The sequence below is a fragment of the Lycorma delicatula genome, chromosome 3 (genome assembly GCF_047948215.1).
Source record: "Lycorma delicatula isolate Av1 chromosome 3, ASM4794821v1, whole genome shotgun sequence".
NCBI classification, from domain to species: domain Eukaryota; kingdom Metazoa; phylum Arthropoda; class Insecta; order Hemiptera; family Fulgoridae; genus Lycorma; species Lycorma delicatula.
This window is the reverse complement of record NC_134457.1, coordinates 190,637,447-190,651,236: the sequence shown is the minus strand read 5'-3', so window position 1 is coordinate 190,651,236 and position 13,790 is coordinate 190,637,447. Positions and strand designations below refer to the sequence as shown.

At 30.1% G+C, this 13,790-nt stretch overlaps 1 protein-coding gene across 1 annotated transcript; it reads right to left on the bottom strand.

Moving 5' to 3' along the window:
• Positions 1-5,417: 5,417 nt before the first annotated feature.
• On the bottom strand, positions 5,418-10,729 carry LOC142321265 (serine/threonine-protein phosphatase alpha-2 isoform-like). Its single transcript, XM_075359263.1, has 2 exons — positions 9,974-10,729; positions 5,418-5,672 (listed from the first exon to the last, which is right to left on the bottom strand). The coding sequence occupies exons 1-2, from the start codon at positions 10,727-10,729 to the stop codon at positions 5,418-5,420; spliced, it is 1,011 nt and encodes a 336-aa protein (XP_075215378.1).
• Between the last annotated feature and the right edge of the window lie 3,061 nt (positions 10,730-13,790).

Sequence of the window (13,790 nt, the reverse complement as noted above, 5' to 3'; positions counted from 1 at the left end):
AAGTTTTTAAATATTGAAAAAAAATCATAATTCTTATGATAGCAATGAGAAACATTGCATCTTATTTTTGGTCCGTGGTATATTACACGGAGGCCAAACTTACTTAAATGTTAATTGCCCTTAAAGTAATAAAAAAATGATTGTTTTTTTAATAATAAAAATTAAAAGACTTGAACCCAAAAAACAGAATATTTTCTCAGGTGCGGAATATATTTTTAAAACTTTTTCTAATAGTATTCATATATAGCTTAAGCTTAACAAATTTGCTTACGTAAAGTTTATTTTTATAAATATAACACCCCCTCCAATGAAGGCTAAAACAATAACGTAAAAATTTTCAAAAAGACTTTTCTGTGTTTTAGGTCCGGAGTTTAAATTCTAAAAATTTTGTACTGATCGACCTATATTTTATGTATAAAACAGTAGTTTTTCATATTAAAACGAAGGAAGTTATAAAAAAAAAACAATAACCATGTAAAGAGGTGGGAGTTGAATTTCTGAAAGAATACATTTTTGATTATTATTTATATATGCAATGTAGGTAACAAGTTTGTCAACGTAATTTCTTTTCTAAAACACTTGTGAAGAAAATCAAAATTTGTTTTTTCACCGTCTATCCCCCCCCGGAACGAATTTTGAAAAGATTTAATATGATCAATGGTCATATACAGAAATATTTGGGCCAAATTTGAAGAAAACCAATTCGGACAATCCTGAGATACAAGGCAAAAAGCATTGCGACACCCATATGTACGCACATATATACGAGTTATTTACATAAATATGTTAAGGCACTGGAGCTTCTTACAATTCAGAACTTTTTAGTTATAAGATTATTTATTTTTCTTATATAAATTACGTAAGATAATTTCAGTAAGATAAAGCATTACTGACTTGATCCGTATCAAGTCTTACGTGTAATGTAAGTTTAGTAAAATATTTCATTACAAATTTATAAAACAAATAAACAGAAATTAAAAGAGATGAAAATTTTAATTCATTAAATATTCTAGTCAAAAAAAGACTAATCTAAACGAGTAATATATTATTTTCCGATAAATTTAGTCTAAGTGTGTCGTCTACATAGTCTTATAATCGTACATACATAATTTTTTTTTGGTCTAGATTAACTAGTTGGAATCCGATACCACTTTTTTGCAATCATTATTCTTTCCATTTTATTCTAATTATATTCTATATTCGTTTGGACTATATTCGCCGGAATCTATCTTACTGAAATTATTCCTACGTAATTTATATAAGAAAAATAAAATTATCTTATAACTAAAAAATTCTGAACTGTAGCTTCCGTGCCTTAACATACTTATATAATTATTAAAACTTGCATATGGATCAAAGAACTTAAATAATTACCCAGATATTTGTAACTCTCATGCAGACAAATAACTGATTCATTATTATTAAAGTGAAAAAGTTATAAGCTTGAATAAGATAATACAAAATTAAATGTAATAAAAGGTTTCTAATTTTAATACATTCTAGTAATAAAAAAGGTAAAGTAATATAACAAGTAAAATGTAACAAAATACATAAAAGTAATAAAATAAAAAGTTTGAAAAATAATAATACTGTCAAGAAGACTTAAAATTACGATTTAATATTAGTTAAACGAGATAAAAACTTGTTCTTTTTTGTTTTACAATTGTACAAGTAAAGTAACCGTACGGGTCTTTATTCATCAAACAAATGATTTTCTTTTTTTCTTTTTCTTAACGAATTTAGAAATTAATGTTCCAGCTACATAAACCCGTAAAGATTTGTGTTGATTTCTGAGCCAACACACGCGTGTTATGTGGGCGCTTTTATGCATACACACACATATCCTTAAACACAGACATACTCAATAAGTTTTGTCAAACTGATTTAAGAGATACATAAATTACTGAAGTCAAACACAAAAAAATTCATGTTATTTTTTTTTTTTCATTTTTTCTATAGCTTCCCCTGTCTGACTATGTAAAACGTATAATACAGTTATCGAAACCAGTTTTTTAAGCATGTTAAATCGCAACCCGTTCATTTGTAATTTATAATTTATTTTTCATTTTATTCGTTTGCTCAACAGTCAAGGAGTATATGATTTTCTTTTAACAGGTAAATAAATTTTTTACAGATATTTTTATTTATAAATCGTTCCTCTTATATTTTATTCCACCGTTTGACCAACCTGTTTTCCACCAAAATATTTCAATTTCTAAATTAAAGAAAAATTATTATACAGAGGGTTCGGAAAAGTTGTTGTGCACTGGAATTATTAAAGTATAATGACGAATTTTTCTTAATTATTACTTTGTATTTTTATAGAAATTATTTTATTTATTTATTATTTTATAGAAACGAATATTACAGTAACTGGAATTGTTTATACTCGTAAAGATATTGAAAATGTTCTCCTCCTATATCAGTACCACACTGCACATGTTTCAGTTTGTTTTCAAATACTTTAACCGGCTGATGTACTGGAATGTCTCGTATGTATGCCGTTATTTGCTTTTTAGTTTGTCAATCGTGCGTGGTCCGTTGCGATACACTGCTGTATCAGGTGATCGTGCAGGCCACAACTTCACCGTATATCTCAACATGTGTACATATGACCATTATCTCAACATCCAAAAAAGATATTTTAAAACTGGTTTTTCTATTAAAAACTTTTATATCTTTTATCTAAATTTTAAATATTACTTTTATCATTTCTTTTGTAATTTTAATAATTATTTTAAATGTCACGACAACTTACCTCTAAGAACGGGAAACCTGTAATAAAAAAAGTCAAAGATGTATCTCTCATAGAAGTTGAGTAGTTAAAAAAATGATTTTCGGAAAACCAGGAAAAACGATTGAATTTATCATTTACCTCATTTTACAACGGATTTTCTGGGTCTTCTTCTTACTCATACATATCTTCTAGCCTCCTCCTAGCAGATATAAGTTTTTGTTTTATCATAAAGAATTTAAAAATATTTTTAGCTTTGTTTTACCCGACCACAATCCAATCTTTCCACTGCAATCGACATGTTTTTCCCGAGGTCTACCTTTAGCTCACTTATCACTCCACACTTAGCAGTATTGACTACATTAAAATTATTCACAGCTTCATCATACTTCTTTTAGGAATAATAATCGACACAGAATCATTGAAAGATTCGTTGGGTTTTTGTGTTTTACCCAAACTACACTTTTCTAAAACTTTGTTACTTGTAAAAACTTTTATTATTAGTAAAATCCTGAAAGATTGGTTTTATAACACTCTATAGCAATAAAATTACAACAAAAAATAGTGTAATTGTAGTGCAAAAAATACATAAAAATAGGAATGACCACAGTAAAACTGAAAAAGTAACAGGCCGCATGGAAGGAAAACGTTCCTCTAAAGCAATTGAAAAAAAGATTAATAAAAATATTTCAGGTCATCTAATTAACATGAAATGACCACAATCTTAAAGCGCACATTTCAAACTACAAGTTAGATTAAAAACGTCAAATTCGATTTTTGGGCGAATTTTATCTGCAGTGGTACCCTTAACCAGCTGATCTTAAATGTCTCGTACGTATGTTTTTATTGTGGTTTTTAGTTCTCAATTGTGCGTGGCCTGTTGCGATACACTGCTTTATCGGGTAATCTTGCAGGCCATAAAACTCTCCAAATGATTCGTTCACCTAAAATATTTCGTAAAAATGTCCATTTATCCCTGTTAGCTGTCTGTGGTTGCTGTGACCCCATCTTGTTGGAACCAACCGTGATTGATTTCCACTTACGTTAACTGACCGATGAACTTTATTAAAATAGCACAAGAACGATCACTATTAACTGTATTTTCAAAAAAGATTGGACCCACAATGCGCGTTCTACTCACACAATTTTCGCTTCCTGTAAGGATTGCTCGTGTAGTTCATGGGGGTTAGTTGTCGATCAGAGTGATGTATTTTGTGTGTTAATATGAATGGATGAAACCACATTATCTGTAAAAACGAAATGTCGAGGGTACCTACGGAGTTTTGCCCAATAAAACGTTTAAATCATTGACGATAATTCAGTTTTTTGGCATGATTTGTAGGTTTCAGTTCTTCAACACACATTACTTTATAAGGGAACATTTTTAGTTCTTTTCTTACAGCTTTATGTGCGGTACAAGTCCGATATTTTTGTACTTTCGGCCGTAGCGTCCGAAATATCAAACAGCTTCTGTTCTTTTAGTTTTAGATCGAAGTGGTCTTCCACTTCGATCAACGTCTTCAACACAGCCTGTTGTCCGAAATTTTTCTATAAGAGTTCAAACTTCATTGCGGTGAGGAAAATGAGTAACTATAATCTGGAAACTTTTCAAAAACTTGTGCTTCCCTAAATCAGTATACTTATCTTCACGAAAGACGTGTTCAACGAGAAAAATACGTTCCTCTACCGAAAGAACCATTACGTTTTTCGTAAATATTGATTCCGATAAACGAAACGAAGCATGTTCAATCACAATTCAACGACTGACGTCTTGGTTTATTACTGAGAAACGCCCAACGAACCCACAGGACAATCAATCTAACGCTGAAAAAACAGAATGCACCACATAATTCTAAAGCATACTGCACAGCGACTTTCCGAACGCGGTTTATTTTCATCACTACGTGTTTACAACTTGTTCACTAAAAAAAATTCATATAAGTCTTATTTTTAATCTGGTTCCGATTCTTTGATCATTCTAAGCGGATCATTCTCAAAAAATATTTCGAACGATGACTAAAATAATAATCTTTAAATATACAAAGATAATTTCTTTTGACAAATAGTAAAATTTTTAATATTTTACTGACATATTTCGGTCTAGATTAAAATATCGAATAGTGATAAATATACTTAATCTTTTATCAGTATTCAACTAACATTAGAAACTTTTTCACATTTTTTTTTATTTTTTTATTTATTACTTAAAAAATAAATTTTGAATTAAGTCCGGCCCAAACAATCAGATTAGTGAATCACTTTCTAACAAGGACTTATACAAATTTCTTAAAAAAATATTTAAATCTGGTAAAGGGATTAAAAACTTTGCGTTGATGGTTAGGTCAGTATTATTAAGTTACAGTTATCCTCTGAGGTATTGGAACTAAGATATTAAATTTTTCAGTTGTACACTGATAAACAATAAGGAGATATTTTATCTGTGATTTTCATACTATTTAAAAATAAAACCAATTAGCCGATGTTACGTTAAGATCAATGAAAATAAACATCGGTAATAATTTATACCTTTAAGTATGCAAATGAATACCAATAAATTTATCATTATCTATAATTACATCATTTATATTTATTGTTAAATATCAATAATATAAGATCAATAATATATTTCTTAGTAAATATTTTAGGTAGAATATTTTAGATTTTTTTTAAATTAATTGTTTAATTAAGCCTTCGTCCATCCTTTTGGTTTTGATGATATTGATGTTAATATTTTAGGTTTTAATATTTTAAACGAACACATCAAAGATTCATCTACTGTCATCATACCACCAGCATTATCAAATTCACCACAATAATTTGGGGCTGAAAATATTGTAATCAATTGTCTTTTGGCAAAAAATTCGTAACCATCTTCAACCACTTGGTGTGCTCTACATATTAAATCTAACTCGTGTTCGTTTAGAAACTTATTAACAACCTGAAAATTAAATGAAAAATAACATGTTAGAAAATAAACTTTTTGAAATAATTTTTTTTGTAAAAGTATAATTTTAATAAATTTTCTGGTTTTCATTTATAGTCGATGCAGTTCAAAACTCACTTCATCTAATTATAAGTTTAAAAATAATAAGATATAAAGAAATAATGACAAAATAGTGTTTTACGGTGGAAACTTCTGGGTGCAATTCTACCTACGACCACGATTCTTACGAAAGGGGAAGAATAGTTTTTAACATGATCTTTCAATCTAATCTGTTCTAGTTTTGAGTTTTTGTCATGGCTTTAAGAGTAGACGAAGAAGGGCTAAAACTTTTCCGGCTTTTTCTGGATCTCTTTTTTAAATTTTGTGCTTTATACTGACTATAATACGATTCATCGAGCTCCTAAAAATACCCATTTAAAGCATCTGTGACTTTCTCATTGCTCTCAAATCGTTGTCCACAAATTCATTTTTAGTTTAGTTAATCGTAGTTACTGGGTGCTAAATCTGGCGAATAAGGCGCTTGGGAAAGCAACTGGAACTGTTCGTTGATTTTGACGATTGGTGGTGCATGGTCATGATAAAACAAGAATTTTTTTCGCTGGATGTGATCGTTTTCTTTTTACTTCATCGCTCAAAAGTTGCAATAGGTTTGCGTAGTACTCACCATTGATTGTTTTACTCTTTTCGAGGAAATCAATAAAAATAATTCTTTCTTTTTTTTTTCCTTCTTTGAGAACGGTTCACCTGGTCCTGTCCATTGTTTTGACTGTTTTTTGTTTTCAAGAGTGTAATGATAGACTCAAGTATCATCAGAGTTATAACCGACGCAAGCATACACTGGTTCTGCGTACACAGCGCCGTTCCGCTAGTACAGAGCCAAATTCTCAGTTGAAACTGTTTTCCGTCGCATCTTTTGCTTGAGTGTTAGCAAACACGACAGCCACCTAGAGCTTCTCCATGCTCAAATAATTACGTCAAATATTACCTACACGTTTAATTAACATTTTAACAGCCTCAGCTATCTCACGCACTTTAAATCTGCGGCCCCCAACACGATTACATTAATTCTCTATATCATTTCGAGAGTTGTGACTTCAACGGGCGTTCCTTCATCAATGGTTCGTCATCAGTACTTTTGAGATCTTTTTTTAATTCAGAAACCCACTGGTTTTATCGTTGAATATGATGGAGAAGAGTGTTTTAGTGTTGAATCCATTTCTTGTTTGATCTCAAATAGCGTTAAACCTTTCAAATATAAGTATTTTATAAACGAAAGTTTCGCCAGTTTCTCCATTTTCGTGAAAATAACAAAGGCGTCTTTTCAATAGTTTGTGAAACCTTTTCTGTTTAGCTTCCGACATCACCGTCAGGATTACTTGAGAGGATGAATGAGGATGATATGTACCACTGTAAATGAAGTGCAGTCTTGTACAGTCCCAGGTTAACCATTTCTGAGATGTGTAATTAATTGAAACCCAACCGCCAAAGAACAACGGTATCCACGATCTAGTATTCAAATCCGTATAAAATTAACTGCCTTTACTAGGATTTGAACCTTACAACTCTCGACTTCGGAAATCAGCTGATTTGCGAAGACGCGTTCACCACTTGACCAACTCGGTGGGTTAGTTTGTGAAACCTAGACTAACAGAGCTACTAACCTGAAATTTAGTACAAGTTAGTGAAAGATAGTACAATAGATTGCCAATAATTGAGTTGCTACGTGTCAGGCCGGAAACTATTACAACTCTCGCAAATTATAGTTTCCAGCTACCTAATAGAAAAATAAAGAATGTTAATTCATGAAAAAGCATCTTTTAATGTTAGTAGCCAATCTTTTCATATTAGATTTGATAACAAATGTATCTGAATAAGTATTTTTATCGTTTATTACAGAATATCCATAAATAGTTTCGACGGACTTATTTTTTTGTAACAAAATATATGAAAAAAATAGGAATGGACGAAGATGATATCAGAAGAAAGATAACCCCACATATTTTTGTAATTTGAGAGTTAAGCTATTTATAATGGAAATTTAATTCATAATAAAAATGTAATTATTTTATAATAAAAACTTGAGCCATTTTAAAGGAATACTTGAGATAAACTTAACAAAATATAACAAAACTATTCTATCCAAATATTTCACAGTAACTTCTATTGATGGAATTAAATGTTATGAAATACCCAACCGCTTTGACATAAATAAACAAAAATGGATATACCTGTTTTGAATTAAGAGCAGTTGAACCTCCCGAATGTCCCAGCAGCAACATGAAATATTAAGCAATAACTACAAACTAAACAGGGAGTACGTAAGTAATAAGGTGTCTTTGTTCAACATGATATGATTTTAATTATTTTGCTCGGAGTTGTACAGTTCTAACAGTTCGATTTTTTTTTAATGAAAATGTATTAATTAATAATATGTACATCAATTTGCTTTTAAATGGAATTCGAACTAACTTTATATAAATTCTCACGTTATTCCGGAGAGAATCGGCTTGGCCGAGTGAAATAAATTTGTAAAACGAATATTAATATTTAAGAAATGTAATTTTTTTTAAAAATGGACTGCATACGCATTTTTGAATAGATTACCCTTTAACAGATGCGAGGTAAAAGGAAGCACACGTTATTCTTTATCTTGGAATCTCAATTAGAATCTTCTGCAAATCTTGTTCTTCTATTTCAAATTAGATTAAAATGCTTTGACATTGCGGGAAAAGAAAATAAAATCGAAAAAGTTTTAACTTATTTCGATTGAATAACAACACGTTAATATTGTAAGCCACTTTTACTACACTGATTTAAAAAAAAAAAAAATATTGATAAAATCAAGTAAATTATCTTAAATAGGATATGTTACTAATGACTTATGGTCAATATTCTTAAATTATACATTATTCATTACCTTAAAAAATATTAGTTGGAATATTTACGTTTTTAAATTGTAAAGGTTTACCTCCTCCCCCCAGAAAAAATTAATAGTTAAACTTAAGTTATAATTATTATACTACAATAATAATTTTTTTTATATAGCTCAACCTACAAAAAACCGTACTAAAAATGACATTCGGTAGTCGGTGACACATAAACATTGGACTTTAGTAATAACTTTCCAGAAATTACTGATAAGTTATCATCCATTTGTATCAACTCGCTCAAACTCTTGGAGTTGGAAACGAAAAAAGAATATCAGGATCGTCCCAAATTAAAAAATGAGTCCTTAAAAATGTTCCATTAAAATTCCAATTAATAATTCAGATCTTTAACTAATAATTTATAATATTTCATTCTTCTTATTCGTTCGATTGCTTACCCATTTATACTTTCCCCATATTTCTGCAGCCAGTTTTTTATCATAAAAAATTGTAATAATTTTAGCAAACATCTCTTTCTGTAATAAATATGTACCACACTATCTGTAGACTTGCAGTAACTTCTACTTCTACCCGAACTAGACTTTCGTTCGTGACCTATATATTTATTTTGCATTTGTATTTATGGAGAAAAAAGTAATAATAATTAGGTTAGCCACAAGCAACGTTTTACCGGTAATTTTTTGGGATTAGGCAAGGGAGATCAAGAGGATTTTTTAAGGTTTTATGCCTTTCGAGACGCCAATAAATTATAGAAATATAAAATCGAAAATTATATTATATGAGTAATCCATGCCGGATCAGGATTTAACCCGGAATCGCAATATGAAAGAAATCTTATGGAGGTCGGTCACTCAGAATGATATTTTAAGTCGTTTTTTTTTACAATGGTCATTTAATTTTTTTAAATTAAAGTTAATAAGTACTAAACATGAGGAAAGTAGTTTAGCCTATGACACACGAGTGTTCCAGTTTGATCCTGTGATTGCTTTTTTGTAATAAAAGCTAAATAACATATTTTACTTCACAAGTTAAAATTATTTTTTTTTTTTATCTAACAAGTATTATTTATTAGTTTTCCATAAATATTGGTTAATCAGTTGATTAACCAATATTTAGTTGGTTGATCAGTTGAATTATCAGGTGTACATCTACTTAGGGACATACTCTATTTTTTATATAAGGTAAATAATAATATGGTGAGTCTGTTCACTAAACATTAATGGACTGCGCAGATCGTTGTAATTTTTACGGATTTGCGCATACAAACTTCTATCTTGAAAATTCTAAGTGCCATTTGTTATTACTCGGCAGAAACTTTCATTATTTGTTAAATGTATTTAATAAGTAGTAATAATAATAATAATAATAATAATAGTAAAGAAATAGGAATAAGCAAACTGAATTTACCTCTACCCCGAAAGTAAATGAAACTCCTCTATCATTTTCTCCCCATCCAACAGTATCTTTATCAGGATCGGCCCATAAGAGATCGCATAATAGTCCTTGATCGGGGACATCCACAGGTCTACGTATATGTCTTATTTGATCAAAATCACGAAGATCGGGGCTTAAACCGCCGTGACAACAGAATATTTTCTCTTCTACTATAGCAGCGACAGGTAAACAATCAAAACAATCTGTAAATGTTTTCCATAATTTTAGATTATACCTGCGTTTGACTTCATCGTAAAAACCGTATATACGATTAATACTAGCGCATTCGTGATTTCCCCGGAGTAAAAAGAAATTTTCAGGATATTTTATCTTATACGCAAGCAGTAAACATATAGTTTCTAATCCTTGACTACCTCTATCGACGTAATCTCCTAAGAAAAGATAATTAGAGTCGGGAGGAAAGCCAGCATTATCGAACCATCTTAACAAATCGTAATATTGACCGTGAATATCGCCTACTATATTTATGGGCGCATGTAATTCTAATAAAGGCGACTGTTCTAAAAATATATCTCTCGATTTAAAACATAGGCTTTTAATATCATTTTCTCTTAAATGAACATTCTTTTGCACTTTTGATCCTTTAACTTCTAATAATAATTTAATACAATGGTCAACATTTAATTTGTCCTCCGATTTTCCCGAACTAGCAATACTTGAAGTAGTACTGACAGAAATCGGTAGTCTCTTACCACTACTACTGCTCATATTAATCGATCTCTTCGTAACTTTATAATAAAAAACAATTTATAAAATGTAGTATGTTTTTGCACATTTCACTAAAATCGTTTTTAAAAATTCACTACTAATATACATGTATACGTGATATCCGAGGCACGTTATCACACACTAAAAATTTTCATACATATGATAAACAAATTTTTGAAAATAATAACAATAAAAATAATGTAAATTTATCTGTAGTTTATGTACGTTGTGTTTTTTTTTTTTTTAAATATTATTAATGTTAAATAAAACTAAAAATATCATTTAAAGAATAATTATTTAGTAAATCATTCTTTGAAAATATTACTACTGTAGATAGTAATTTTGAAAATTTCATGTGAAATATAAAGAAAAGAAAAAATATTGTACTATAAAATTTATTTTTCTATAGATTAAAAAATGTGAATCATATGATTTTTATTAGCACTTTTTATTATGTTTAATGAATTCAACTCATTTTTCATATAATAATTAAATCAAATGAAGAAATATAAATTCATTAATATTTAGTTTATTGGAGGAGTATAAATTAATTAATGGAAAATATAATAACTATATTTTATAAATATATAGCAATATTTTTTAATTATATACATACATATATATATATATATATATACGATATATGTATATGAACGCTTCAAAACCAACGAAATTTAGAAAATATTGTTTTTATTCTATCCTAAACTCGAAGTTCTAATTTACTGCCGGTCCAATTGGGTGAATAGTACCGCTAATCTAAAAAGCAATTTAATTTTTAAATAAATAATTCAATTTTTAAGTATTTTTACACAAAAGTAATTATTGTATTTATTCGCAATTAAGTTGCTTAATTTTAAGTTATTAACAGTTAATATAGTATTAATTACTATTACTAATTATTGATTGTTAAATAAATAATAGTATCAATAAATCTAAAGGGACAGGAAATTCACTATTTATTAGGAACTAAAAGAAAATAGAAAACCATATATTTCTGAAGATGGGATTCTACTGGCAGATGATAGCTATATAGGAATCAAGCAATTATTTATTTTCCTAATGTGTACGCTACAATCTGTTCAACCAGTGAACAATAAGCAAACCCCTCCCTCGACCCAATGAGATGAGAATGATATATATCACTTGTAAATGAGGTGGATTCTTGTACAGATTCAGGCCGACTATTCTGGACATGTGTGGTTAATTGAACTCCAACCACCAAATTATACTGGTAACCACTGTCTAGTAATCAAATCCATATAAAATCAACTAAATTTTTCTAGGATTTTAACCGCAGAACCTTCGACTTCGAAAATCAGCTGTTAAAGAACTCTTTCTCTTTCTTTTTCCTGTTTAGCCTCCGGGAATTGCCGTTCAGGTATTACTTCAGAGGATGAATGAGGATGATAGGTTCGAATGTTAATGAAGTGTAGTCTTGTACAGTCTCGGTTCGAACATTCCTACGCGTTGACGCTCACCTGTGTAAATAGCGGGCATCAGCCGATCTTCGTACGCAGGGGAAGAGGCTCGATTCTGGATGTCACCTTTGCGTCGAAAAGAATGCTGAACAGTGTTATCGACTGGAGAGTGATATAGACTAGGACCTCGCCAGTGACCATAAGCTTCAAGTTGCAATGGAGGCTGGCAAACCCGGGCGGAGAGCCGCAGTCTGGAGACCGGCGTAGGCACAGGCCCAACGGATCGTTGGGTCTGCGCTCCAACGGATACCTGTGATGTCAGGTTTAAGCACCAACCAGGTTTGGAGGACCAGAGAAGCTCTTGACGGCCCTCAGTGAAGATTGCCACGTGATAATCGCCACTGGAGGCCCAAGGATAAAACAGGTCTACTGGTGGATGGACAGGATAACAGCACTAAGGGCAGAAGCCGTGAGTACCAGACGAAGACTTCAGCGATCGATGAGACGACTGAACGCTGAAGATCCCCCTGGCAGCTAGAGTTGCTTGACGCGAAGAGAGCCCTCCAAGCGGAGGGCTCTCCCCTAACCAGAGGAAAAAATAAAGAAGTTCGACATTCCTGAGATGTGTGGTTAATTGAAACCCAACCACCAAAACACACCAGTATCCACGATCTAGTATTCAAATCAGTATAAAAATAACTTTACTAGGACTTCAATGCTGGAATTCTCGACTTCCAAATCAGCTGATTTGGGAAGACGCATTCACCATTAGATCAACCCGGCGGATAGCTGTTAAAGAACTGATTGCGACAAGTTAACCACTAGACCAGCCCGGTGGCTAAGTAATTATTGAATAATATTTTATTTGCTTATTTATTCATCTTGAAATTTGTTCAGTTTTCTTCAAATGCAAACGTATTAGAAAGAATTGACATGTCAATTATGAAAATTAAACATTTTAAAATTTTGTAAAATCAATATTTTAATTACATCTTTTTAGCTTATTTTTTAAAATAATTTCCAGTAATTTAACTCGTATATATTTTAAATAAATAGTTTTAAAATCTATTTTAATAAATATTATTTTAATAATCATTTAAAATTATTATTTTATAATCTTAAAAGCTTCGAATTAATCCATAACAAGCAAATTTTACAAATAACAAGTAATAATGAAGATTCGTAACCTACATTTTCTAAAGAATGTTATCAAATATTCTAAATATTACAAAGAAAATTTACTTTTTTTTTGTTTAACATTAATTTTCTAACCAATTTTAAATGAGTGTTATTTGCAACCGTTCTAGAGGACTGAAGAAGGAGATTTCATAATTAGCTCGGAAATGATGTTCGGAATAGCAATTCTCATGTAACTGATAATGAGTTGTTACCAGATGTTAATAATAAAAATAGTTATTAATCTGGTAATTATATATATAATTCATAAATTATTTTTAAAAAATTCTGGTAAAATATCGTTAAAAAGTAATAACCCAAAATATTATTTATGAAGTATTTTTAACATTGTATTATTTGTTAATATATTATTATTAGAAAAAAAACCCTAAATAAGAGATGAATTTGTGGGAATTTTTATAAGTTTCTTGTTACTAAATCTGTCTAGAATATTTTTTATTATTTCT

What these genes read in the sequence shown, in the direction of transcription:
- LOC142321265 (XM_075359263.1), bottom strand. Translation starts at nt 10,729, where the DNA reads ATGAGCAGTAGTAGTGGTAAGAGACTACCGATTTCTGTCAGTACTACT. An exon ending in CATTTACTTTCGGGGTAGAG is followed by an intron (nt 5,673 to 9,973) that starts GTAAATTCAGTT and finishes TTTAATTTTCAG; the next exon opens with GTTGTTAATAAGTTTCTAAA.